General features: G+C 37.9%; 4 protein-coding genes across 4 annotated transcripts in view; all 4 read right to left on the bottom strand.

Annotated features, from left to right (window-relative positions):
• LOC133018908 (dapper homolog 3-like) overlaps positions 1-27,881 on the bottom strand; it is a 69,263-nt gene that overhangs the window by 21,264 nt on the left and 20,118 nt on the right. The gene's annotated exons all lie outside the window — the stretch shown is intronic.
• On the bottom strand, positions 1,232-18,445 carry LOC133018907 (uncharacterized). The gene has a single exon (XM_061085232.1). It carries the CDS (start codon positions 18,293-18,295, stop codon positions 1,709-1,711), a length of 16,587 nt encoding a protein of 5,528 aa, XP_060941215.1. The 5' UTR covers positions 18,296-18,445; the 3' UTR covers positions 1,232-1,708.
• Positions 18,322-21,706, bottom strand: LOC133019033 (uncharacterized). The gene is made up of 2 exons (XM_061085366.1): positions 18,420-21,706; positions 18,322-18,334 (listed from the first exon to the last, which is right to left on the bottom strand). The coding sequence occupies exons 1-2, from the start codon at positions 21,704-21,706 to the stop codon at positions 18,322-18,324; spliced, it is 3,300 nt and encodes a 1,099-aa protein (XP_060941349.1).
• Positions 22,059-26,854, bottom strand: LOC133019032 (myosin heavy chain, non-muscle-like). The gene is made up of 2 exons (XM_061085365.1): positions 22,447-26,854; positions 22,059-22,072 (listed from the first exon to the last, which is right to left on the bottom strand). The coding sequence occupies exons 1-2, from the start codon at positions 26,852-26,854 to the stop codon at positions 22,059-22,061; spliced, it is 4,422 nt and encodes a 1,473-aa protein (XP_060941348.1).

Raw genomic sequence — 27,881 nt, 5'->3', positions numbered from 1 at the left:
TAATAATGTGCAAGATCATCTGTTTGGGTTAATATCTGCAGTTACCTCGAATTATCTGAGAAGAATCACACATTTTAATAATTTGTCACTCAGTTAGTTATAACTTGGTGCATGACTCAACTTTGGTAAATTGTTAATGGTCTCAATAATCAGTCACAGGGCTTTACATTACAGCAATGGTACATGGACTGTATTTATGGCACCTTTTCTAGTCGTGATGACCACTGAAAGTGCTGAAACCCAAGACAAGCTTCACCTAATGTAGGTGGTAGGACATGTAGTGCCACAGCTACATAGGTAGTCAGACAGTGCTTCTATATGAGACTCCCTTCTTTAACACATTCCATTCTCACTCAGTTGAGGCAATTTAACCTTCAGTGTCTTGTCTAAGGACTCATCAGCATGAGCAGTGGAGGAGCCACGGATCAAACCGCCATGAGCCACAGCCGCCACAATTTGTGCAGAAAATGGAAGAATTCAGGAAATTATCATTTAATTTTTTTTTTTTTTTTAAACGTATTAGATTACCCAAAACACCGTTATTTTTTAAACAGAATGAACAGACGATACGTGGACCAGGCAGCTGTTATGGTGAGATGCAGTAATGTATTTGTTATTTCATTGTTGGCTGCAAAGCAGCATACAAGCAAGTTGTGATTAGGGAATGCCATTTCAGATGGATGTGAGCAGACTTTGGGAGGGAACGATGGAAATGGAGGAAACTATAGGATCTGAAACATGGTTGCAGATGAAAAAAAATAAACAGGTGAGATTCTAGTTTGAAGTGTCATTCTACAGTTACTACCTGAATGTAGCTTATTTGTTGTGGATCACCCAGCTAACCCCCCCCCCCTCCTGGGCCTTGTCTAGACACACTGAAAGGTAAAAAACACATGTATGATTTAGAACATAATCTCTAACCATATCTTAACTTATGGCTTGAATGGTCATATTCCTTGTTTTTGTAAAAAAAAAAGATTATCAGGAAACAGTAAGAGCAGAAAATTTAACAAGTACAATGGTAGTGTATGGAAAGAGACCAACAGTTTAGTCCAAGGCTAATATCAGTATTGTTTTGTAGCAATGACAAGTAGCTTGAGACATAAGTAAATAAATATGCTGACAAGAAATTGTTGTAATAATGTGGAAAATTTTATTACAAATGCGGTTTGCTTTAACTACCACATGAATGATTTAACATATAAATAAATCCATCAAAACATTAATTACTTTAAAGGAAGAGCAAGAAATACAAACAAGCAACAACAACGAATAAAATGTTACTTGACAGAGGCAGTTCTCAAGTATTTAAAATGATTATTATTAGTATTCTTACATCTAATACATTATACTTCAAAGCATTCTTATAACACTTCTAAATCTTATTCTGCTATGTAAGACAAACATACAAAGAAATACAAAGAAATATGGTGTAAAAGCCATACAATATTTCACTTAAGCTAATATGAATTTGGAAACCAAACATAATTCATTTTCAGTTTTCAGGTATCTAGACTGTCCCATCCGAACTCTTGCCTGGCACTGTGATTCAGGCCCAATCAGCTAAAACACAAGCTGTTTCAAAATCACCAGGTGTTATCTTTGTATGTAAGTGCAAAACGTGTTGAAAAGTACTTTATATTCCTGCCAGAACATTAAAACATTCAAATTCACAACTGCAGAGACATGAACCTGTCTCTCATCTCTCCTATGTGCTCCCTTGCGTACAGCAGGCACAACAGGGGCAGTAGTGACAGCAGTAATGCCGGAGCTGACTGAGGAGTCCACTGGATGTTTCTGAAGAGGCTTCTGTTTGCACCATTGGCTCTTGATGTGTTTTGCTAGAACCTTCATTTCCCATGGTTATATCCAACTGTAATGTTTGATTAGCTTTATCACAAGTCTTCTGTGTCCTATTCTCTGTTTCTTTGACGTGGAGTTTCTCAATTTTGCTCAGCATCCGAAACTTAAGTTGTTTGAGCTCTGAATATTTTTCATTAAGTATTTTGCTGTCTCTCGCCCCGTCCTTTTCAGATGTTCTGTTCTTACTTAGTCTTTCTCCCAGTTTTGACTTATCCTGTAGCTCCCAATCTTTTTGTGAACATGTTATTTTAACAAACTGATTGATCACCTTTAGTCTTTTCTCCAGATTATTTCTTATTTCATGACCCCTGGATTTCATATTATCAATCTCCTTACGTTGTATTGTAGTGCTCTTCCAGATCTTTTGCAAACAATCACTTTTTGACATTTTCTCAGTACAATGATTTTGCTGTGTTTCAAACTCGGACAATGTTGCAAGCTTCTGTTTCTGTTCATTTTCCATTTCTTCCGTAACCATGAGCAGACATTTTCTCTTGGTTGCCAAGTGTTTCCTTTCTCGTTCAAGGTCAGATCTATCACCTGGGAACTTCCACTGATGTTTAAATTCTTCAGTCTTGATCATGACATCTGGGTGCAGGTCAGAGTCATATTCAAACTCTCTATGTTTATTCAAATCCTGTTTCTTGAAATCATGCTCTTGCAGTGATTCTTTTGGTATGGCCTCAGTTTGAACCGCCTTGTCAAAGGTTACTGTCACAACATGTTTTATCTCTCTTTGTATCAAACCATAAAAACCAGATGTTATATTATTATGTTTATCGAGTTCAGATCTTGTTAGATTCAAAACCAGTTTTTCTTGGTCCATCTTCTTAGACAGTCTTTCCAGAGCTTCTCTCTTCTGATCCAGTTCTGCTTTTAGTTTCAAGAGATCATTCTCTTCCGACTTCAGTCGATTTTCCATGAATTGTCTTAGGATGACAATTTCTGACATCAGACTCTTCAATCCTTCTCTTTCTCTCACGAGCATCTCAGTGCAACTCTTCATATTGATTGTATGTACATCCAGAGCCTCTTGCTTTTCCTCTAGAATACTGACCAGTTTCAGGATGTCTTCCTTGTTTTGTTCCAATCTGATCATTTTGTGGTTCATTTTTTGACTCATCCTGGCATCGAGCTCTTGAAGTCTTATTCTCAGGGATTCAATGGATTTCATTTTATCCATTTGCTTGTTTTCTCTCTTTTTCAAGTCAGACCATTGTCCTTCCATTCTTTCCTTTTCAATCAAAAGCAGCTCGCTCTCTTTTTCTACTTCAACCTTCATCTGAATAAAGTCTTCTTTCTCTTGACTGATGGTTTTCATTTCAGTTTCAACCTCAAGATTCTTATTTTTGAGATCCATCCTCAAAACATCCAGTTCTTCTCTTTCTGCCAAAACACTGTTCTTCTGGGTTTGTAGTTCTTGAATTTGTCTCCTGATGTCACCATCCTTTACTCCTTGCTCTCTTTGCTTCAAGGCGATCATGTTCGTCACATTCTGAAGCTTCTTTCTCTGTGTGTGAACCTGAAGAGTCAGATCTTTAATGTTGCTTTTCTCTCTGTTAATGTCATCAAACAGGTTGTCTGCATGTTTTATCTTCTTTTGTAACTCTGTGTTTGTCATTTCCAAGTTCTCCCTTTCATCTGTGAAATAATGTTTATTCTTTTGTAATAGGTCAGTTTGTTTCTGGATGTCAGACCTCATCAGTTCCATGTCCAGTTTATAATTGTTCATTGTCTCATTCATTGTTTCCAGATCTTCTCTCTCCTCTTTCAACTCTGTCTTCTGTTTGTCAAGATGTAGTTGTTCGGCCCTAACCTTTTGTTTCCATAGATTTTCACAGTCCTCTTTCTGGATGACAATGTCTGACAGTACTTTTATCAGACCCTCCTTGTCTCTGCCCATCAGCTCAGTGTAACAAGCCATGTCTTCTTTCAGTCCTTCAATTTCAGTGAACCTTTCTCCCAGTGCAGTGTACAGTATAAGTACATCTTCATTATTTTGTTGCAAACTTTGCATTTTCACTTTGATTTCATCACTAATTCTTTCATTTAGCTGTTGGAGTTTTACTTTCACAGTTTCTACAACTTTCATTTTATTGATGACTTGATGTTCTCTTATTTTCAGCTCAGACCTTTCTCTTTCCAGTTTGTACTTTTCATTCAAAAACATTTCTCTCTCTCTGATGATGTCAGTCTTTAGCTGACTGAGGCGTTCTCTCTCACCACTGATGTTGTTCATAGTAGCTTCAACTTCTTCTTTTGTCTTGTCGATATTTTTCCTCCCAACTTCCAGTTCTTGTCTTTCTGTTAGTACACTGTTCTCTCTGTTTTCCAGTTCTAGTTTCAGTCTCCTGATGGTGTCATCGTGGAGCTCTTGTTCTTGTTGTTTTAACATGACCTTGTCAATGACATTTTCAAATGTGTTTCTTTGTGACTGAAGCTGAAGGGTCAGATCTTTAATGTTGCTTTTCTCTCGGCTTATGTCATCCAACAGACTGTCGACATGTTCCCTCTTCTGTTTTAGTTCAGTCTTTGTGAGTTTCAATTTTTCTTTTTCCTCTTTTATATCTTGCGCATCTTGTTGTAATAGGTCACATTGCTTCTGGTTTTCAGATCTGATCAGATTCAAGACCAGTTTTTCTTGGTCCATCTTCTCAGACAGTCTTTCCAGATCTTCTCTCTTCTGATCCAGTTCTGCTTTTAGTTTCAAGAGCTCTTTCTTTTCCGACAAAGTCTCTGGCTTCAGTTGATTTTCCATGAATTGTCTTAGGATGACAATTTCTGACATCAGACTCTTCAATCCTTCTCTTTCTCTCACGAGCATCTCAGTGCAACTCTTCATATTGATTTTATGTACATCCAGAGCCTCTTGCTTTTCCTCTAGAATACTGACCAGTTTCAGGATGTCTTCCTTGTTTTGTTCCAATCTGATCATTTTGTGGTTCATGTTTTGACTCATCCTGGCGTCGAGCTCTTGAAGTCTTATTCTCAGGGATTCAATGGATTTCATTTTATCCATTTGCTTGTTTTCTCTCTTTTTCAAGTCAGACCATTGTCCTTCCATTCTTTCCTTTTCAATCAAAAGCAGTTCGCTCTCTTTTTCTACTTCAACCTTCATCTGAATAAAGTCTTCTTTCTCTTGACTGATGGTTTTCATTTCAGCTTCAACCTCAAGATTCTTATTTTTGAGATCCATCCTCAAAACATCCAGTTCTTCTCTTTCTGCCAAAACACTGTTCTTCTGGGTTTGTAGTTCTTGAATTTGTCTCCTGATGTCACCATCCTTTACTCCTTGCTCTCTTTGCTTCAAGGCGATCATGTTCGTCACATTCTGAAGCTTCTTTCTCTGTGTGTGAACCTGAAGAGTCAGATCTTTAATGTTGCTTTTCTCTCTGTTAATGTCATCAAACAGGTTGTCTGCATGTTTTATCTTCTTTTGTAACTCTGTGTTTGTCATTTCCAAGTTCTCCCTTTCATCTGTGAAATAATGTTTATTCTTTTGTAATAGGTCAGTTTGTTTCTGGATGTCAGACCTCATCAGCTCCATGTCCAGTTTATAATTGTTCATTGTCTCATTCATTGTTTCCAGATCTTCTCTCTCCTCTTTCAACTCTGTCTTCTGTTTGTCAAGATGTAGTTGTTCGGCCCTAACCTTTTGTTTCCATAGATTTTCACAGTCCTCTTTCTGGATGACAATGTCTGACAGTACTTTTATCAGACCCTCCTTGTCTCTGCCCATCAGCTCAGTGTAACAAGCCATGTCTTCTTTCAGTCCTTCAATTTCAGTGAACCTTTCTCCCAGTGCAGTGCACAGTATAAGTACATCTTCATTATTTTGTTCCAAACTTTGCATTTTCACTTTGATTTCATCACTAATTCTTTCATTTAGCTGTTGGAGTTTTACTTTCACAGTTTCTACAACTTTCATTTTATTGATGACTTGATGTTCTCTTATTTTCAGCTCAGGCCTTTCTCTTTCCAGTTTGTACTTTTCATTCAAAAACATTTCTCTCTCTCTGATGATGTCAGTCTTTAGCTGACTGAGGCGTTCTCTCTCACCACTGATGTTGTTCATAGTAGCTTCAACTTCATCTTTTGTCTTGTCGATATTTTTCCTCCCAACTTCCAGTTCTTGTCTTTCTGTTAGTACACTGTTCTCTCTGTTTTCCAGTTCTAGTTTCAGTCTCCTGATGGTGTCATCGTGGAGCTCTTGTTCTTGTTCTTTTAACATGACCTTGTCAATGACATTTTCAAATGTGTTTCTTTGTGACTGAAGCTGAAGGGTCAGATCTTTAATGTTGCTTTTCTCTCGGCTTATGTCATCCAACAGACTGTCGACATGTTCCCTCTTCTGTTTTAGTTCAGTCTTTGTGAGTTTCAATTTTTCTTTTTCCTCTTTTATATCTTGCGCATCTTGTTGTAATAGGTCACATTGCTTCTGGTTTTCAGATCTGATCAGATTCAAGACCAGTTTTTCTTGGTCCATCTTCTCAGACAGTCTTTCCAGATCTTCTCTCTTCTGATCCAGTTCTGCTTTTAGTTTCAAGAGCTCTTTCTTTTCCGACAAAGTCTCTGGCTTCAGTTGATTTTCCATGAATTGTCTTAGGATGACAATTTCTGACATCAGGCTCTTCAATCCTTCTCTTTCTCTGACGAGCATCTCAGTGCAACTCTTCATATTGATTTTATGTACATCCAGAGCCTCTTGCTTTTCCTCTAGAATACTGACCAGTTTCAGGATGTCTTCCTTGTTTTGTTCCAATCTGATCATTTTGTGGTTCATGTTTTGACTCATCCTGGCGTCGAGCTCTTGAAGTCTTATTCTCAGGGATTCAATGGATTTCATTTTATCCATTTGCTTGTTTTCTCTCTTTTTCAAGTCAGACCATTGTCCTTCCATTCTTTCCTTTTCAATCAAAAGCAGTTCGCTCTCTTTTTCTACTTCAACCTTCATCTGAATAAAGTCTTCTTTCTCTTGACTGATGGTTTTCATTTCAGCTTCAACCTCAAGATTCTTATTTTTGAGATCCATCCTCAAAACATCCAGTTCTTCTCTTTCTGCCAAAACACTGTTCTTCTGGGTTTGTAGTTCTTGAATTTGTCTCCTGATGTCACCATCCTTTACTCCTTGCTCTCTTTGCTTCAAGGCGATCATGTTCGTCACATTCTGAAGCTTCTTTCTCTGTGTGTGAACCTGAAGAGTCAGATCTTTAATGTTGCTTTTCTCTCTGTTAATGTCATCAAACAGGTTGTCTGCATGTTTTATCTTCTTTTGTAACTCTGTGTTTGTCATTTCCAAGTTCTCCCTTTCATCTGTGAAATAATGTTTATTCTTTTGTAATAGGTCAGTTTGTTTCTGGATGTCAGACCTCATCAGCTCCATGTCCAGTTTATAATTGTTCATTGTCTCATTCATTGTTTCCAGATCTTCTCTCTCCTCTTTCAACTCTGTCTTCTGTTTGTCAAGATGTAGTTGTTCGGCCCTAACCTTTTGTTTCCATAGATTTTCACAGTCCTCTTTCTGGATGACAATGTCTGACAGTACTTTTATCAGACCCTCCTTGTCTCTGCCCATCAGCTCAGTGTAACAAGCCATGTCTTCTTTCAGTCCTTCAATTTCAGTGAACCTTTCTCCCAGTGCAGTGTACAGTATAAGTACATCTTCATTATTTTGTTGCAAACTTTGCATTTTCACTTTGATTTCATCACTAATTCTTTCATTTAGCTGTTGGAGTTTTACTTTCACAGTTTCTACAACTTTCATTTTATTGATGACTTGATGTTCTCTTATTTTCAGCTCAGACCTTTCTCTTTCCAGTTTGTACTTTTCATTCAAAAACATTTCTCTCTCTCTGATGATGTCAGTCTTTAGCTGACTGAGGCGTTCTCTCTCACCACTGATGTTGTTCATAGTAGCTTCAACTTCTTCTTTTGTCTTGTCGATATTTTTCCTTCCAACTTCCAGTTCTTGTCTTTCTGTTAATACACTGTTCTCTCTGTTTTCCAGTTCTAGTTTCAGTCTCCTGATGGTGTCATCGTGGAGCTCTTGTTCTTGTTGTTTTAACATGACCTTGTCAATGACATTTTCAAATGTGTTTCTTTGTGACTGAAGCTGAAGGGTCAGATCTTTAATGTTGCTTTTCTCTCGGCTTATGTCATCCAACAGACTGTCGACATGTTCCCTCTTCTGTTTTAGTTCAGTCTTTGTGAGTTTCAATTTTTCTTTTTCCTCTTTTATATCTTGCGCATCTTGTTGTAATAGGTCACATTGCTTCTGGTTTTCAGATCTGATCAGATTCAAGACCAGTTTTTCTTGGTCCATCTTCTCAGACAGTCTTTCCAGATCTTCTCTCTTCTGATCCAGTTCTGCTTTTAGTTTCAAGAGCTCTTTCTTTTCCGACAAAGTCTCTGGCTTCAGTTGATTTTCCATGAATTGTCTTAGGATGACAATTTCTGACATCAGGCTCTTCAATCCTTCTCTTTCTCTCACGAGCATCTCAGTGCAACTCTTCATATTGATTTTATGTACATCCAGAGCCTCTTGCTTTTCCTCTAGAATACTGACCAGTTTCAGGATGTCTTCCTTGTTTTGTTCCAATCTGATCATTTTGTGGTTCATGTTTTGACTCATCCTGGCGTCGAGCTCTTGAAGTCTTATTCTCAGGGATTCAATGGATTTCATTTTATCCATTTGCTTGTTTTCTCTCTTTTTCAAGTCAGACCATTGTCCTTCCATTCTTTCCTTTTCAATCAAAAGCAGTTCGCTCTCTTTTTCTACTTCAACCTTCATCTGAATAAAGTCTTCTTTCTCTTGACTGATGGTTTTCATTTCAGCTTCAACCTCAAGATTCTTATTTTTGAGATCCATCCTCAAAACATCCAGTTCTTCTCTTTCTGCCAAAACACTGTTCTTCTGGGTTTGTAGTTCTTGAATTTGTCTCCTGATGTCACCATCCTTTACTCCTTGCTCTCTTTGCTTCAAGGCGATCATGTTCGTCACATTCTGAAGCTTCTTTCTCTGTGTGTGAACCTGAAGAGTCAGATCTTTAATGTTGCTTTTCTCTCTGTTAATGTCATCAAACAGGTTGTCTGCATGTTTTATCTTCTTTTGTAACTCTGTGTTTGTCATTTCCAAGTTCTCCCTTTCATCTGTGAAATAATGTTTATTCTTTTGTAATAGGTCAGTTTGTTTCTGGATGTCAGACCTCATCAGCTCCATGTCCAGTTTATAATTGTTCATTGTCTCATTCATTGTTTCCAGATCTTCTCTCTCCTCTTTCAACTCTGTCTTCTGTTTGTCAAGATGTAGTTGTTCGGCCCTAACCTTTTGTTTCCATAGATTTTCACAGTCCTCTTTCTGGATGACAATGTCTGACAGTACTTTTATCAGACCCTCCTTGTCTCTGCCCATCAGCTCAGTGTAACAAGCCATGTCTTCTTTCAGTCCTTCAATTTCAGTGAACCTTTCTCCCAGTGCAGTGTACAGTATAAGTACATCTTCATTATTTTGTTGCAAACTTTGCATTTTCACTTTGATTTCATCACTAATTCTTTCATTTAGCTGTTGGAGTTTTACTTTCACAGTTTCTACAACTTTCATTTTATTGATGACTTGATGTTCTCTTATTTTCAGCTCAGACCTTTCTCTTTCCAGTTTGTACTTTTCATTCAAAAACATTTCTCTCTCTCTGATGATGTCAGTCTTTAGCTGACTGAGGCGTTCTCTCTCACCACTGATGTTGTTCATAGTAGCTTCAACTTCTTCTTTTGTCTTGTCGATATTTTTCCTTCCAACTTCCAGTTCTTGTCTTTCTGTTAATACACTGTTCTCTCTGTTTTCCAGCTCTAGTTTCAGTCTCCTGATGGTGTCATCGTGGAGCTCTTGTTCTTGTTCTTTTAACATGACCTTGTCAATGACATTTTCAAATGTGTTTCTTTGTGACTGAAGCTGAAGGGTCAGATCTTTAATGTTGCTTTTCTCTCGGCTTATGTCATCCAACAGACTGTCGACATGTTCCCTCTTCTGTTTTAGTTCAGTCTTTGTGAGTTTCAATTTTTCTTTTTCCTCTTTTATATCTTGCGCATCTTGTTGTAATAGGTCACATTGCTTCTGGTTTTCAGATCTGATCAGATTCAAGACCAGTTTTTCTTGGTCCATCTTCTCAGACAGTCTTTCCAGATCTTCTCTCTTCTGATCCAGTTCTGCTTTTAGTTTCAAGAGCTCTTTCTTTTCCGACAAAGTCTCTGGCTTCAGTTGATTTTCCATGAATTGTCTTAGGATGACAATTTCTGACATCAGACTCTTCAATCCTTCTCTTTCTCTCACGAGCATCTCAGTGCAACTCTTCATATTGATTTTATGTACATCCAGAGCCTCTTGCTTTTCCTCTAGAATACTGACCAGTTTCAGGATGTCTTCCTTGTTTTGTTCCAATCTGATCATTTTGTGGTTCATGTTTTGACTCATCCTGGCATCGAGCTCTTGAAGTCTTATTCTCAGGGATTCAATGGATTTCATTTTATCCATTTGCTTGTTTTCTCTCTTTTTCAAGTCAGACCATTGTCCTTCCATTCTTTCCTTTTCAATCAAAAGCAGTTCGCTCTCTTTTTCTACTTCAACCTTCATCTGAATAAAGTCTTCTTTCTCTTGACTGATGGTTTTCATTTCAGCTTCAACCTCAAGATTCTTATTTTTGAGATCCATCTTCAAAACATCCAGTTCTTCTCTTTCTGCCAAAACACTGTTCTTCTGGGTTTGTAGTTCTGGAATTTGTCTCCTGATGTCACCATCCTTTACTCCTTGCTCTCTTTGCTTCAAGGCGATCATGTTCGTCACATTCTGAAGCTTCTTTCTCTGTGTGTGAACCTGAAGAGTCAGATCTTTAATGTTGCTTTTCTCTCTGTTAATGTCATCAAACAGGTTGTCTGCATGTTTTATCTTCTTTTGTAACTCTGTGTTTGTCATTTCCAAGTTCTCCCTTTCATCTGTGAAATAATGTTTATTCTTTTGTAATAGGTCAGTTTGTTTCTGGATGTCAGACCTCATCAGCTCCATGTCCAGTTTATAATTGTTAATTGTCTCATTCATTGTTTCCAGATCTTCTCTCTCCTCTTTCAACTCTGTCTTCTGTTTGTCAAGATGTAGTTGTTCGGCCCTAACCTTTTGTTTCCATAGATTTTCACAGTCCTCTTTCTGGATGACAATGTCTGACAGTACTTTTATCAGACCCTCCTTGTCTCTGCCCATTAGCTCAGTGTAACAAGCCATGTCTTCTTTCAGTCCTTCAATTTCAGTGAACCTTTCTCCCAGTGCAGTGTACAGTATAAGTACATCTTCATTATTTTGTTGCAAACTTTGCATTTTCACTTTGATTTCATCACTAATTCTTTCATTTAGCTGTTGGAGTTTTACTTTCACAGTTTCTACAACTTTCATTTTATTGATGACTTGATGTTCTCTTATTTTCAGCTCAGACCTTTCTCTTTCCAGTTTGTACTTTTCATTCAAAAACATTTCTCTCTCTCTGATGATGTCAGTCTTTAGCTGACTGAGGCGTTCTCTCTCACCACTGATGTTGTTCATAGTAGCTTCAACTTCTTCTTTTGTCTTGTCGATATTTTTCCTCCCAACTTCCAGTTCTTGTCTTTCTGTTAGTACACTGTTCTCTCTGTTTTCCAGTTCTAGTTTCAGTCTCCTGATGGTGTCATCGTGGAGCTCTTGTTCTTGTTGTTTTAACATGACCTTGTCAATGACATTTTCAAATGTGTTTCTTTGTGACTGAAGCTGAAGGGTCAGATCTTTAATGTTGCTTTTCTCTCGGCTTATGTCATCCAACAGACTGTCGACATGTTCCCTCTTCTGTTTTAGTTCAGTCTTTGTGAGTTTCAATGTTTCTTTTTCCTCTTTTATATCTTGCGCATCTTGTTGTAATAGGTCACATTGCTTCTGGTTTTCAGATCTGATCAGATTCAAGACCAGTTTTTCTTGGTCCATCTTCTCAGACAGTCTTTCCAGATCTTCTCTCTTCTGATCCAGTTCTGCTTTTAGTTTCAAGAGCTCTTTCTTTTCCGACAAAGTCTCTGGCTTCAGTTGATTTTCCATGAATTGTCTTAGGATGACAATTTCTGACATCAGACTCTTCAATCCTTCTCTTTCTCTCACGAGCATCTCAGTGCAACTCTTCATATTGATTTTATGTACATCCAGAGCCTCTTGCTTTTCCTCTAGAATACTGACCAGTTTCAGGATGTCTTCCTTGTTTTGTTCCAATCTGATCATTTTGTGGTTCATGTTTTGACTCATCCTGGCATCGAGCTCTTGAAGTCTTATTCTCAGGGATTCAATGGATTTCATTTTATCCATTTGCTTGTTTTCTCTCTTTTTCAAGTCAGACCATTGTCCTTCCATTCTTTCCTTTTCAATCAAAAGCAGTTCGCTCTCTTTTTCTACTTCAACCTTCATCTGAATAAAGTCTTCTTTCTCTTGACTGATGGTTTTCATTTCAGCTTCAACCTCAAGATTCTTATTTTTGAGATCCATCCTCAAAACATCCAGTTCTTCTCTTTCTGCCAAAACACTGTTCTTCTGGGTTTGTAGTTCTTGAATTTGTCTCCTGATGTCACCTTCCTTTACTACTTGCTCTCTTTGTTTCAAGGCGATCATGTTCGTCACATTCTGAAGCTTCTTTCTCTGTGTGTGAACCTGAAGAGTCAGATCTTTAATGTTGCTTTTCTCTCTGTTAATGTCATCAAACAGGTTGTCTGCATGTTTTATCTTCTTTTGTAACTCTGTGTTTGTCATTTCCAAGTTCTCCCTTTCATCTGTGAAATAATGTTTATTCTTTTGTAATAGGTCAGTTTGTTTCTGGATGTCAGACCTCATCAGCTCCATGTCCAGTTTATAATTGTTCATTGTCTCATTCATTGTTTCCAGATCTTCTCTCTCCTCTTTCAACTCTGTCTTCTGTTTGTCAAGATGTAGTTGTTCGGCCCTAACCTTTTGTTTCCATAGATTTTCACAGTCCTCTTTCTGGATGACAATGTCTGACAGTACTTTTATCAGACCCTCCTTGTCTCTGCCCATCAGCTCAGTGTAACAAGCCATGTCTTCTTTCAGTCCTTCAATTTCAGTGAACCTTTCTCCCAGTGCAGTGTACAGTATAAGTACATCTTCATTATTTTGTTGCAAACTTTGCATTTTCACTTTGATTTCATCACTAATTCTTTCATTTAGCTGTTGGAGTTTTACTTTCACAGTTTCTACAACTTTCATTTTATTGATGACCTTATGTTCTCTTATTTTCAGCTCAGACCTTTCTCTTTCCAGTTTGTACTTTTCATTCAAAAACATTTCTCTCTCTCTGACGATGTCAGTCTTTAGCTGACTGAGGCGTTCTCTCATACCACTGATGTTGTTCATAGTAGCTTCAACTTCTTCTTTTGTCTTGTCGATATTTTTCCTCCCAACTTCCAGTTCTTGTCTTTCTGTTAGTACACTGTTCTCTCTGTTTTCCAGTTCTAGTTTCAGTCTCCTGATGGTGTCATCGTGGAGCTCTTGTTCTTGTTCTTTTAACATGACCTTGTCAATGACATTTTCAAATGTGTTTCTTTGTGACTGAAGCTGAAGGGTCAGATCTTTAATGTTGCTTTTCTCTCGGCTTATGTCATCCAACAGACTGTCGACATGTTCCCTCTTCTCTTGTAGTTCAGTCTTTGTGAGTTTCAATTTTTCTTTTTCGTCTTTTATATCTTGCGCATCTTGTTGTAATAAGTCACATTGCTTCTGGTTTTCAGATCTGATCAGATTCAAGACCAGTTTTTCTTGGTCCATCTTCTCAGACAGTCTTTCCAGATCTTCTCTCTTCTGATCCAGTTCTGCTTTTAGTTTCAAGAGCTCTTTCTTTTCCGACAAAGTCTCTGGCTTCAGTTGATTTTCCATGAATTGTCTTAGGATGACAATTTCTGACATCAGACTCTTCAATCCTTCTCTTTCTCTCACGAGCATCTCAGTGCATCTCTTCATATTGATTTTATGTACATCCAGAGCCTCTTGCTTTTCCTCTAGAATACTGACCAGTTTCAGGATGTCTTCCTTGTTTTGTTCCAATCTGATCATTTTGTGGTTCATGTTTTGACTCATCCTGGCATCGAGCTCTTGAAGTCTTATTCTCAGGGATTCAATGGATTTCATTTTATCCATTTGCTTGTTTTCTCTCTTTTTCAAGTCAGACCATTGTCCTTCCATTCTTTCCTTTTCAATCAAAAGCAGTTCGCTCTCTTTTTCTACTTCAACCTTCATCTGAATAAAGTCTTCTTTCTCTTGACTGATGGTTTTCATTTCAGCTTCAACCTCAAGATTCTTATTTTTGAGATCCATCCTCAAAACATCCAGTTCTGATCTTTCTGCCAAAACACTGTTCTTCTGGGTTTGTAGTTCTTGAATTTGTCTCCTGATGTCACCATCCTTTACTCCTTGCTCTCTTTGCTTCAAGGCGATCATGTTCGTCACATTCTGAAGCTTCTTTCTCTGTGTGTGAACCTGAAGAGTCAGATCTTTAATGTTGCTTTTCTCTCTGTTAATGTCATCAAACAGGTTGTCTGCATGTTTTATCTTCTTTTGTAACTCTGTGTTTGTCATTTCCAAGTTCTCCCTTTCATCTGTGAAATAATGTTTATTCTTTTGTAATAGGTAGGTTTGTTTCTGGATGTCAGACCTCATCAGCTCCATGTCCAGTTTATAATTGTTCATTGTCTCATTCATTGTTTCCAGATCTTCTCTCTCCTCTTTCAACTCTGTCTTCTGTTTGTCAAGATGTAGTTGTTCGGCCCTAACCTTTTGTTTCCATAGATTTTCACAGTCCTCTTTCTGGATGACAATGTCTGACAGTACTTTTATCAGACCCTCCTTGTCTCTGCCCATCAGCTCAGTGTAACAAGCCATGTCTTCTTTCAGTCCTTCAATTTCAGTGAACCTTTCTCCCAGTGCAGTGCACAGTATAAGTACATCTTCATTATTTTGTTCCAAACTTTGCATTTTCACTTTGATTTCATCACTAATTCTTTCATTTAGCTGTTGGAGTTTTACTTTCACAGTTTCTACAACTTTCATTTTATTGATTACTTGATGTTCTCTTATTTTCAGCTCAGACCTTCCTCTTTCCAGTTTGTACTTTTCATTCAAAAACATTTCTCTCTCTCTGATGATGTCAGTCTTTAGCTGACTGAGGCGTTCTCTCTCACCACTGATGTTGTTCATAGTAGCTTCAACTTCTTCTTTTGTCTTGTCGATATTTTTCCTCCCAACTTCCAGTTCTTGTCTTTCTGTTAGTACACTGTTCTCTCTGTTTTCCAGTTCTAGTTTCAGTCTCCTGATGGTGTCATCGTGGAGCTCTTGTTCTTGTTGTTTTAACATGACCTTGTCAATGACATTTTCAAATGTGTTTCTTTGTGACTGAAGCTGAAGGGTCAGATCTTTAATGTTGCTTTTCTCTCGGCTTATGTCATCCAACAGACTGTCGACATGTTCCCTCTTCTGTTGTAGTTCAGTCTTTGTGAGTTTCAATTTTTCTTTTTCCTCTTTTATATCTTGCGCATCTTGTTGTAATAGGTCACATTGCTTCTGGTTTTCAGATCTGATCAGATTCAAGACCAGTTTTTCTTGGTCCATCTTCTCAGACAGTCTTTCCAGATCTTCTCTCTTCTGATCCAGTTCTGCTTTTAGTTTCAAGAGCTCTTTCTTTTCCGACAAAGTCTCTGGCTTCAGTTGATTTTCCATGAATTGTCTTAGGATGACAATTTCTGACATCAGACTCTTCAATCCTTCTCTTTCTCTCACGAGCATCTCAGTGCAACTCTTCATATTGATTTTATGTACATCCAGAGCCTCTTGCTTTTCCTCTAGAATACTGACCAGTTTCAGGATGTCTTCCTTGTTTTGTTCCAATCTGATCATTTTGTGGTTCATGTTTTGACTCATCCTGGCGTCGAGCTCTTGAAGTCTTATTCTCAGGAATTCAATGGATTTCATTTTATCCATTTGCTTGTTTTCTCTCTTTTTCAAGTCAGACCATTGTCCTACCATTCTTTCCTTTTCAATCAAAAGCAGTTTGCTCTCTTTTTCTACTTCAACCTTCATCTGAATAAAGTCTTCTTTCTCTTGACTGATGGTTTTCATTTCAGCTTCAACCTCAAGATTCTTATTTTTGAGATCCATCCTCAAAACATCCAGTTCTTCTCTTTCTGCCAAAACACTATTCTTCTGGGTTTGTAGTTCTTGAATTTGTCTCCTGATGTCACCATCCTTTACTCCTTGCTCTCTTTGCTTCAAGGCGATCATGTTCGTCACATTCTGAAGCTTCTTTCTCTGTGTGTGAACCTGAAGAGTCAGATCTTTAATGTTGCTTTTCTCTCTGTTAATGTCATCAAACAGGTTGTCTGCATGTTTTATCTTCTTTTGTAACTCTGTGTTTGTCATTTCCAAGTTCTCCCTTTCATCTGTGAAATAATGTTTATTCTTTTGTAATAGGTCAGTTTGTTTCTGGATGTCAGACCTCATCAGCTCCATGTCCAGTTTATAATTGTTCATTGTCTCATTCATTGTTTCCAGATCTTCTCTCTCCTCTTTCAACTCTGTCTTCTGTTTGTCAAGATGTAGTTGTTCGGCCCTAACCTTTTGTTTCCATAGATTTTCACAGTCCTCTTTCTGGATGACAATGTCTGACAGTACTTTTATCAGACCCTCCTTGTCTCTGCCCATCAGCTCAGTGTAACAAGCCATGTCTTCTTTCAGTCCTTCAATTTCAGTGAACCTTTCTCCCAGTGCAGTGCACAGTATAAGTACATCTTCATTATTTTGTTCCAAACTTTGCATTTTCACTTTGATTTCATCACTAATTCTTTCATTTAGCTGTTGGAGTTTTACTTTCACAGTTTCTACAACTTTCATTTTATTGATTACTTGATGTTCTCTTATTTTCAGCTCAGACCTTCCTCTTTCCAGTTTGTACTTTTCATTCAAAAACATTTCTCTCTCTCTGATGATGTCAGTCTTTAGCTGACTGAGGCGTTCTCTCTCACCACTGATGTTGTTCATAGTAGCTTCAACTTCTTCTTTTGTCTTGTCGATATTTTTCCTCCCAACTTCCAGTTCTTGTCTTTCTGTTAGTACACTGTTCTCTCTGTTTTCCAGTTCTAGTTTCAGTCTCCTGATGGTGTCATCGTGGAGCTCTTGTTCTTGTTGTTTTAACATGACCTTGTCAATGACATTTTCAAATGTGTTTCTTTGTGACTGAAGCTGAAGGGTCAGATCTTTAATGTTGCTTTTCTCTCGGCTTATGTCATCCAACAGACTGTCGACATGTTCCCTCTTCTGTTTTAGTTCAGTCTTTGTGAGTTTCAATTTTTCTTTTTCCTCTTTTATATCTTGCGCATCTTGTTGTAATAGGTCACATTGCTTCTGGTTTTCAGATCTGATCAGATTCAAGACCAGTTTTTCTTGGTCCATCTTCTCAGACAGTCTTTCCAGATCTTCTCTCTTCTGATCCAGTTCTGCTTTTAGTTTCAAGAGCTCTTTCTTTTCCGACAAAGTCTCTGGCTTCAGTTGATTTTCCATGAATTGTCTTAGGATGACAATTTCTGACATCAGACTCTTCAATCCTTCTCTTTCTCTCACGAGCATCTCAGTGCAACTCTTCATATTGATTTTATGTACATCCAGAGCCTCTTGCTTTTCCTCTAGAATACTGACCAGTTTCAGGATGTCTTCCTTGTTTTGTTCCAATCTGATCATTTTGTGGTTCATGTTTTGACTCATCCTGGCGTCGAGCTCTTGAAGTCTTATTCTCAGGGATTCAATGGATTTCATTTTATCCATTTGCTTGTTTTCTCTCTTTTTCAAGTCAGACCATTGTCCTACCATTCTTTCCTTTTCAATCAAAAGCAGTTTGCTCTCTTTTTGTACTTCAACCTTCATCTGAATAAAGTCTTCTTTCTCTTGACTGATGGTTTTCATTTCAGCTTCAACCTCAAGATTCTTATTTTTGAGATCCATCCTCAAAACATCCAGTTCTTCTCTTTCTGCCAAAACACTATTCTTCTGGGTTTGTAGTTCTTGAATTTGTCTCCTGATGTCACCATCCTTTACTCCTTGCTCTCTTTGCTTCAAGGCGATCATGTTCGTCACATTCTGAAGCTTCTTTCTCTGTGTGTGAACCTGAAGAGTCAGATCTTTAATGTTGCTTTTCTCTCTGTTAATGTCATCAAACAGGTTGTCTGCATGTTTTATCTTCTTTTGTAACTCTGTGTTTGTCATTTCCAAGTTCTCCCTTTCATCTGTGAAATAATGTTTATTCTTTTGTAATAGGTCAGTTTGTTTCTGGATGTCAGACCTCATCAGCTCCATGTCCAGTTTATAATTGTTCATTGTCTCATTCATTGTTTCCAGATCTTCTCTCTCCTCTTTCAACTCTGTCTTCTGTTTGTCAAGATGTAGTTGTTCGGCCCTAACCTTTTGTTTCCATAGATTTTCACAGTCCTCTTTCTGGATGACAATGTCTGACAGTACTTTTATCAGACCCTCCTTGTCTCTGCCCATTAGCTGAGTGTAACAAGCCATGTCTTCTTTCAGTCCTTCAATTTCAGTGAACCTTTCTCCCAGTGCAGTGCACAGTATAAGTACATCTTCATTATTTTGTTCCAAACTTTGCATTTTCACTTTGATTTCATCACTAATTCTTTCATTTAGCTGTTGGAGTTTTACTTTCACAGTTTCTACAACTTTCATTTTATTGATGACTTGATGTTCTCTTATTTTCAGCTCAGACCTTTCTCTTTCCAGTTTGTACTTTTCATTCAAAAACATTTCTCTCTCTCTGATGATGTCAGTCTTTAGCTGACTGAGGCGTTCTCTCTCACCACTGATGTTGTTCATAGTAGCTTCAACTTCTTCTTTTGTCTTGTCGATATTTTTCCTCCCAACTTCCAGTTCTTGTCTTTCTGTTAGTACACTGTTCTCTCTGTTTTCCAGTTCTAGTTTCAGTCTCCTGATGGTGTCATCGTGGAGCTCTTGTTCTTGTTGTTTTAACATGACCTTGTCAATGACATTTTCAAATGTGTTTCTTTGTGACTGAAGCTGAAGGGTCAGATCTTTAATGTTGCTTTTCTCTCGGCTTATGTCATCCAACAGACTGTCGACATGTTCCCTCTTCTGTTTTAGTTCAGTCTTTGTGAGTTTCAATGTTTCTTTTTCCTCTTTTATATCTTGCGCATCTTGTTGTAATAGGTCACATTGCTTCTGGTTTTCAGATCTGATCAGATTCAAGACCAGTTTTTCTTGGTCCATCTTCTCAGACAGTCTTTCCAGATCTTCTCTCTTCTGATCCAGTTCTGCTTTTAGTTTCAAGAGCTCTTTCTTTTCCGACAAAGTCTCTGGCTTCAGTTGATTTTCCATGAATTGTCTTAGGATGACAATTTCTGACATCAGACTCTTCAATCCTTCTCTTTCTCTCACGAGCATCTCAGTGCAACTCTTCATATTGATTTTATGTACATCCAGAGCCTCTTGCTTTTCCTCTAGAATACTGACCAGTTTCAGGATGTCTTCCTTGTTTTGTTCCAATCTGATCATTTTGTGGTTCATGTTTTGACTCATCCTGGCATCGAGCTCTTGAAGTCTTATTCTCAGGGATTCAATGGATTTCATTTTATCCATTTGCTTGTTTTCTCTCTTTTTCAAGTCAGACCATTGTCCTTCCATTCTTTCCTTTTCAATCAAAAGCAGTTCGCTCTCTTTTTCTACTTCAACCTTCATCTGAATAAAGTCTTCTTTCTCTTGACTGATGGTTTTCATTTCAGCTTCAACCTCAAGATTCTTATTTTTGAGATCCATCCTCAAAACATCCAGTTCTTCTCTTTCTGCCAAAACACTATTCTTCTGGGTTTGTAGTTCTTGAATTTGTCTCCTGATGTCACCATCCTTTACTCCTTGCTCTCTTTGCTTCAAGGCGATCATGTTCGTCACATTCTGAAGCTTCTTTCTCTGTGTGTGAACCTGAAGAGTCAGATCTTTAATGTTGCTTTTCTCTCTGTTAATGTCATCAAACAGGTTGTCTGCATGTTTTATCTTCTTTTGTAACTCTGTGTTTGTCATTTCCAAGTTCTCCCTTTCATCTGTGAAATAATGTTTATTCTTTTGTAATAGGTCAGTTTGTTTCTGGATGTCAGACCTCATCAGCTCCATGTCCAGTTTATAATTGTTCATTGTCTCATTCATTGTTTCCAGATCTTCTCTCTCCTCTTTCAACTCTGTCTTCTGTTTGTCAAGATGTAGTTGTTCGGCCCTAACCTTTTGTTTCCATAGATTTTCACAGTCCTCTTTCTGGATGACAATGTCTGACAGTACTTTTATCAGACCCTCCTTGTCTCTGCCCATCAGCTCAGTGTAACAAGCCATGTCTTCTTTCAGTCCTTCAATTTCAGTGAACCTTTCTCCCAGTGCAGTGCACAGTATAAGTACATCTTCATTATTTTGTTCCAAACTTTGCATTTTCACTTTGATTTCATCACTAATTCTTTCATTTAGCTGTTGGAGTTTTACTTTCACAGTTTCTACAACTTTCATTTTATTGATTACTTGATGTTCTCTTATTTTCAGCTCAGACCTTCCTCTTTCCAGTTTGTACTTTTCATTCAAAAACATTTCTCTCTCTCTGATGATGTCAGTCTTTAGCTGACTGAGGCGTTCTCTCTCACCACTGATGTTGTTCATAGTAGCTTCAACTTCTTCTTTTGTCTTGTCGATATTTTTCCTCCCAACTTCCAGTTCTTGTCTTTCTGTTAGTACACTGTTCTCTCTGTTTTCCAGTTCTAGTTTCAGTCTCCTGATGGTGTCATCGTGGAGCTCTTGTTCTTGTTGTTTTAACATGACCTTGTCAATGACATTTTCAAATGTGTTTCTTTGTGACTGAAGCTGAAGGGTCAGATCTTTAATGTTGCTTTTCTCTCGGCTTATGTCATCCAACAGACTGTCGACATGTTCCCTCTTCTGTTTTAGTTCAGTCTTTGTGAGTTTCAATGTTTCTTTTTCCTCTTTTATATCTTGCGCATCTTGTTGTAATAGGTCACATTGCTTCTGGTTTTCAGATCTGATCAGATTCAAGACCAGTTTTTCTTGGTCCATCTTCTCAGACAGTCTTTCCAGATCTTCTCTCTTCTGATCCAGTTCTGCTTTTAGTTTCAAGAGCTCTTTCTTTTCCGACAAAGTCTCTGGCTTCAGTTGATTTTCCATGAATTGTCTTAGGATGACAATTTCTGACATCAGACTCTTCAATCCTTCTCTTTCTCTCACGAGCATCTCAGTGCAACTCTTCATATTGATTTTATGTACATCCAGAGCCTCTTGCTTTTCCTCTAGAATACTGACCAGTTTCAGGATGTCTTCCTTGTTTTGTTCCAATCTGATCATTTTGTGGTTCATGTTTTGACTCATCCTGGCGTCGAGCTCTTGAAGTCTTATTCTCAGGGATTCAATGGATTTCATTTTATCCATTTGCTTGTTTTCTCTCTTTTTCAAGTCAGACCATTGTCCTACCATTCTTTCCTTTTCAATCAAAAGCAGTTTGCTCTCTTTTTGTACTTCAACCTTCATCTGAATAAAGTCTTCTTTCTCTTGACTGATGGTTTTCATTTCAGCTTTAACCTCAAGATTCTTATTTTTGAGATCCATCCTCAAAACATCCAGTTCTTCTCTTTCTGCCAAAACACTATTCTTCTGGGTTTGTAGTTCTTGAATTTGTCTCCTGATGTCACCATCCTTTACTCCTTGCTCTCTTTGCTTCAAGGCGATCATGTTCGTCACATTCTGAAGCTTCTTTCTCTGTGTGTGAACCTGAAGAGTCAGATCTTTAATGTTGCTTTTCTCTCTGTTAATGTCATCAAACAGGTTGTCTGCATGTTTTATCTTCTTTTGTAACTCTGTGTTTGTCATTTCCAAGTTCTCCCTTTCATCTGTGAAATAATGTTTATTCTTTTGTAATAGGTCAGTTTGTTTCTGGATGTCAGACCTCATCAGCTCCATGTCCAGTTTATAATTGTTCATTGTCTCATTCATTGTTTCCAGATCTTCTCTCTCCTCTTTCAACTCTGTCTTCTGTTTGTCAAGATGTAGTTGTTCGGCCCTAACCTTTTGTTTCCATAGATTTTCACAGTCCTCTTTCTGGATGACAATGTCTGACAGTACTTTTATCAGACCCTCCTTGTCTCTGCCCATTAGCTCAGTGTAACAAGCCATGTCTTCTTTCAGTCCTTCAATTTCAGTGAACCTTTCTCCCAGTGCAGTGCACAGTATAAGTACATCTTCATTATTTTGTTCCAAACTTTGCATTTTCACTTTGATTTCATCACTAATTCTTTCATTTAGCTGTTGGAGTTTTACTTTCACAGTTTCTACAACTTTCATTTTATTGATGACTTGATGTTCTCTTATTTTCAGCTCAGACCTTTCTCTTTCCAGTTTGTACTTTTCATTCAAAAACATTTCTCTCTCTCTGATGATGTCAGTCTTTAGCTGACTGAGGCGTTCTCTCTCACCACTGATGTTGTTCATAGTAGCTTCAACTTCTTCTTTTGTCTTGTCGATATTTTTCCTCCCAACTTCCAGTTCTTGTCTTTCTGTTAGTACACTGTTCTCTCTGTTTTCCAGTTCTAGTTTCAGTCTCCTGATGGTGTCATCGTGGAGCTCTTGTTCTTGTTGTTTTAACATGACCTTGTCAATGACATTTTCAAATGTGTTTCTTTGTGACTGAAGCTGAAGGGTCAGATCTTTAATGTTGCTTTTCTCTCGGCTTATGTCATCCAACAGACTGTCGACATGTTCCCTCTTCTGTTTTAGTTCAGTCTTTGTGAGTTTCAATGTTTCTTTTTCCTCTTTTATATCTTGCGCATCTTGTTGTAATAGGTCACATTGCTTCTGGTTTTCAGATCTGATCAGATTCAAGACCAGTTTTTCTTGGTCCATCTTCTCAGACAGTCTTTCCAGATCTTCTCTCTTCTGATCCAGTTCTGCTTTTAGTTTCAAGAGCTCTTTCTTTTCCGACAAAGTCTCTGGCTTCAGTTGATTTTCCATGAATTGTCTTAGGATGACAATTTCTGACATCAGACTCTTCAATCCTTCTCTTTCTCTCACGAGCATCTCAGTGCAACTCTTCATATTGATTTTATGTACATCCAGAGCCTCTTGCTTTTCCTCTAGAATACTGACCAGTTTCAGGATGTCTTCCTTGTTTTGTTCCAATCTGATCATTTTGTGGTTCATGTTTTGACTCATCCTGGCATCGAGCTCTTGAAGTCTTATTCTCAGGGATTCAATGGATTTCATTTTATCCATTTGCTTGTTTTCTCTCTTTTTCAAGTCAGACCATTGTCCTTCCATTCTTTCCTTTTCAATCAAAAGCAGTTCGCTATCTTTTTCTACTTCAACCTTCATCTGAATAAAGTCTTCTTTCTCTTGACTGATGGTTTTCATTTCAGCTTCAACCTCAAGATTCTTATTTTTGAGATCCATCCTCAAAACATCCAGTTCTTCTCTTTCTGCCAAAACACTATTCTTCTGGGTTTGTAGTTCTTGAATTTGTCTCCTGATGTCACCATCCTTTACTCCTTGCTCTCTTTGCTTCAAGGCGATCATGTTCGTCACATTCTGAAGCTTCTTTCTCTGTGTGTGAACCTGAAGAGTCAGATCTTTAATGTTGCTTTTCTCTCTGTTAATGTCATCAAACAGGTTGTCTGCATGTTTTATCTTCTTTTGTAACTCTGTGTTTGTCATTTCCAAGTTCTCCCTTTCATCTGTGAAATAATGTTTATTCTTTTGTAATAGGTCAGTTTGTTTCTGGATGTCAGACCTCATCAGCTCCATGTCCAGTTTATAATTGTTCATTGTCTCATTCATTGTTTCCAGATCTTCTCTCTCCTCTTTCAACTCTGTCTTCTGTTTGTCAAGATGTAGTTGTTCGGCCCTAACCTTTTGTTTCCATAGATTTTCACAGTCCTCTTTCTGGATGACAATGTCTGACAGTACTTTTATCAGACCCTCCTTGTCTCTGCCCATTAGCTCAGTGTAACAAGCCATGTCTTCTTTCAGTCCTTCAATTTCAGTGAACCTTTCTCCCAGTGCAGTGCACAGTATAAGTACATCTTCATTATTTTGTTCCAAACTTTGCATTTTCACTTTGATTTCATCACTAATTCTTTCATTTAGCTGTTGGAGTTTTACTTTCACAGTTTCTACAACTTTCATTTTATTGATGACTTGATGTTCTCTTATTTTCAGCTCAGACCTTTCTCTTTCCAGTTTGTACTTTTCATTCAAAAACATTTCTCTCTCTCTGATGATGTCAGTCTTTAGCTGACTGAGGCGTTCTCTCTCACCACTGATGTTGTTCATAGTAGCTTCAACTTCTTCTTTTGTCTTGTCGATATTTTTCCTCCCAACTTCCAGTTCTTGTCTTTCTGTTAGTACACTGTTCTCTCTGTTTTCCAGTTCTAGTTTCAGTCTCCTGATGGTGTCATCGTGGAGCTCTTGTTCTTGTTGTTTTAACATGACCTTGTCAATGACATTTTCAAATGTGTTTCTTTGTGACTGAAGCTGAAGGGTCAGATCTTTAATGTTGCTTTTCTCTCGGCTTATGTCATCCAACAGACTGTCGACATGTTCCCTCTTCTGTTTTAGTTCAGTCTTTGTGAGTTTCAATGTTTCTTTTTCCTCTTTTATATCTTGCGCATCTTGTTGTAATAGGTCACATTGCTTCTGGTTTTCAGATCTGATCAGATTCAAGACCAGTTTTTCTTGGTCCATCTTCTCAGACAGTCTTTCCAGATCTTCTCTCTTCTGATCCAGTTCTGCTTTTAGTTTCAAGAGCTCTTTCTTTTCCGACAAAGTCTCTGGCTTCAGTTGATTTTCCATGAATTGTCTTAGGATGACAATTTCTGACATCAGACTCTTCAATCCTTCTCTTTCTCTCACGAGCATCTCAGTGCAACTCTTCATATTGATTTTATGTACATCCAGAGCCTCTTGCTTTTCCTCTAGAATACTGACCAGTTTCAGGATGTCTTCCTTGTTTTGTTCCAATCTGATCATTTTGTGGTTCATGTTTTGACTCATCCTGGCATCGAGCTCTTGAAGTCTTATTCTCAGGGATTCAATGGATTTCATTTTATCCATTTGCTTGTTTTCTCTCTTTTTCAAGTCAGACCATTGTCCTTCCATTCTTTCCTTTTCAATCAAAAGCAGTTCGCTCTCTTTTTCTACTTCAACCTTCATCTGAATAAAGTCTTCTTTCTCTTGACTGATGGTTTTCATTTCAGCTTCAACCTCAAGATTCTTATTTTTGAGATCCATCCTCAAAACATCCAGTTCTGATCTTTCTGCCAAAACACTGTTCTTCTGGGTTTGTAGTTCTTGAATTTGTCTCCTGATGTCACCATCCTTTACTCCTTGCTCTCTTTGCTTCAAGGCGATCATGTTCGTCACATTCTGAAGCTTCTTTCTCTGTGTGTGAACCTGAAGAGTCAGATCTTTAATGTTGCTTTTCTCTCTGTTAATGTCATCAAACAGGTTGTCTGCATGTTTTATCTTCTTTTGTAACTCTGTGTTTGTCATTTCCAAGTTCTCCCTTTCATCTGTGAAATAATGTTTATTCTTTTGTAATAGGTCAGTTTGTTTCTGGATGTCAGACCTCATCAGCTCCATGTCCAGTTTATAATTGTTCATTGTCTCATTCATTGTTTCCAGATCTTCTCTCTCCTCTTTCAACTCTGTCTTCTGTTTGTCAAGATGTAGTTGTTCGGCCCTAACCTTTTGTTTCCATAGATTTTCACAGTCCTCTTTCTGGATGACAATGTCTGACAGTACTTTTATCAGACCCTCCTTGTCTCTGCCCATCAGCTCAGTGTAACAAGCCATGTCTTCTTTCAGTCCTTCAATTTCAGTGAACCTTTCTCCCAGTGCAGTGCACAGTATAAGTACATCTTCATTATTTTGTTCCAAACTTTGCATTTTCACTTTGATTTCATCACTAATTCTTTCATTTAGCTGTTGGAGTTTTACTTTCACAGTTTCTACAACTTTCATTTTATTGATTACTTGATGTTCTCTTATTTTCAGCTCAGACCTTCCTCTTTCCAGTTTGTACTTTTCATTCAAAAACATTTCTCTCTCTCTGATGATGTCAGTCTTTAGCTGACTGAGGCGTTCTCTCTCACCACTGATGTTGTTCATAGTAGCTTCAACTTCTTCTTTTGTCTTGTCGATATTTTTCCTCCCAACTTCCAGTTCTTGTCTTTCTGTTAGTACACTGTTCTCTCTGTTTTCCAGTTCTAGTTTCAGTCTCCTGATGGTGTCATCGTGGAGCTCTTGTTCTTGTTGTTTTAACATGACCTTGTCAATGACATTTTCAAATGTGTTTCTTTGTGACTGAAGCTGAAGGGTCAGATCTTTAATGTTGCTTTTCTCTCGGCTTATGTCATCCAACAGACTGTCGACATGTTCCCTCTTCTGTTTTAGTTCAGTCTTTGTGAGTTTCAATGTTTCTTTTTCCTCTTTTATATCTTGCGCATCTTGTTGTAATAGGTCACATTGCTTCTGGTTTTCAGATCTGATCAGATTCAAGACCAGTTTTTCTTGGTCCATCTTCTCAGACAGTCTTTCCAGATCTTCTCTCTTCTGATCCAGTTCTGCTTTTAGTTTCAAGAGCTCTTTCTTTTCCGACAAAGTCTCTGGCTTCAGTTGATTTTCCATGAATTGTCTTAGGATGACAATTTCTGACATCAGACTCTTCAATCCTTCTCTTTCTCTCACGAGCATCTCAGTGCAACTCTTCATATTGATTTTATGTACATCCAGAGCCTCTTGCTTTTCCTCTAGAAAACTGACCAGTTTCAGGATGTCTTCCTTGTTTTGTTCCAATCTGATCATTTTGTGGTTCATGTTTTGACTCATCCTGGCGTCGAGCTCTTGAAGTCTTATTCTCAGGAATTCAATGGATTTCATTTTATCCATTTGCTTGTTTTCTCTCTTTTTCAAGTCAGACCATTGTCCTACCATTCTTTCCTTTTCAATCAAAAGCAGTTTGCTCTCTTTTTCTACTTCAACCTTCATCTGAATAAAGTCTTCTTTCTCTTGACTGATGGTTTTCATTTCAGCTTCAACCTCAAGATTCTTATTTTTGAGATCCATCCTCAAAACATCCAGTTCTTCTCTTTCTGCCAAAACACTATTCTTCTGGGTTTGTAGTTCTTGAATTTGTCTCCTGATGTCACCATCCTTTACTCCTTGCTCTCTTTGCTTCAAGGCGATCATGTTCGTCACATTCTGAAGCTTCTTTCTCTGTGTGTGAACCTGAAGAGTCAGATCTTTAATGTTGCTTTTCTCTCTGTTAATGTCATCAAACAGGTTGTCTGCATGTTTTATCTTCTTTTGTAACTCTGTGTTTGTCATTTCCAAGTTCTCCCTTTCATCTGTGAAATAATGTTTATTCTTTTGTAATAGGTCAGTTTGTTTCTGGATGTCAGACCTCATCAGCTCCATGTCCAGTTTATAATTGTTCATTGTCTCATTCATTGTTTCCAGATCTTCTCTCTCCTCTTTCAACTCTGTCTTCTGTTTGTCAAGATGTAGTTGTTCGGCCCTAACCTTTTGTTTCCATAGATTTTCACAGTCCTCTTTCTGGATGACAATGTCTGACAGTACTTTTATCAGACCCTCCTTGTCTCTGCCCATCAGCTCAGTGTAACAAGCCATGTCTTCTTTCAGTCCTTCAATTTCAGTGAACCTTTCTCCCAGTGCAGTGTACAGTATAAGTACATCTTCATTATTTTGTTGCAAACTTTGCATTTTCACTTTGATTTCATCACTAATTCTTTCATTTAGCTGTTGGAGTTTCACTTTCACAGTTTCTACAACTTTCATTTTATTGATGACTTGATGTTCTCTTATTTTCAGCTCAGACCTTTCTCTTTCCAGTTTG

This window comes from Limanda limanda, chromosome 14 (genome assembly GCF_963576545.1).
Source record: "Limanda limanda chromosome 14, fLimLim1.1, whole genome shotgun sequence".
Classification (NCBI taxonomy): Eukaryota; Metazoa; Chordata; class Actinopteri; order Pleuronectiformes; family Pleuronectidae; genus Limanda; species Limanda limanda.
The sequence above is the reverse complement of the archived record's forward strand: the minus strand, read 5'-3'. Positions and strand labels throughout refer to the sequence as shown.

What these genes read in the sequence shown, in the direction of transcription:
- LOC133018907 (XM_061085232.1), bottom strand. Translation starts at nt 18,295, where the DNA reads ATGAATGAGACAATGAACAATTATAAACTGGACATGGAGCTGATGAGG.
- LOC133019032 (XM_061085365.1), bottom strand. Translation starts at nt 26,854, where the DNA reads ATGAGTCAAAACATGAACCACAAAATGATCAGATTGGAACAAAACAAG.
- LOC133019033 (XM_061085366.1), bottom strand. Translation starts at nt 21,706, where the DNA reads ATGATCGCCTTGAAGCAAAGAGAGCAAGGAGTAAAGGATGGTGACATC.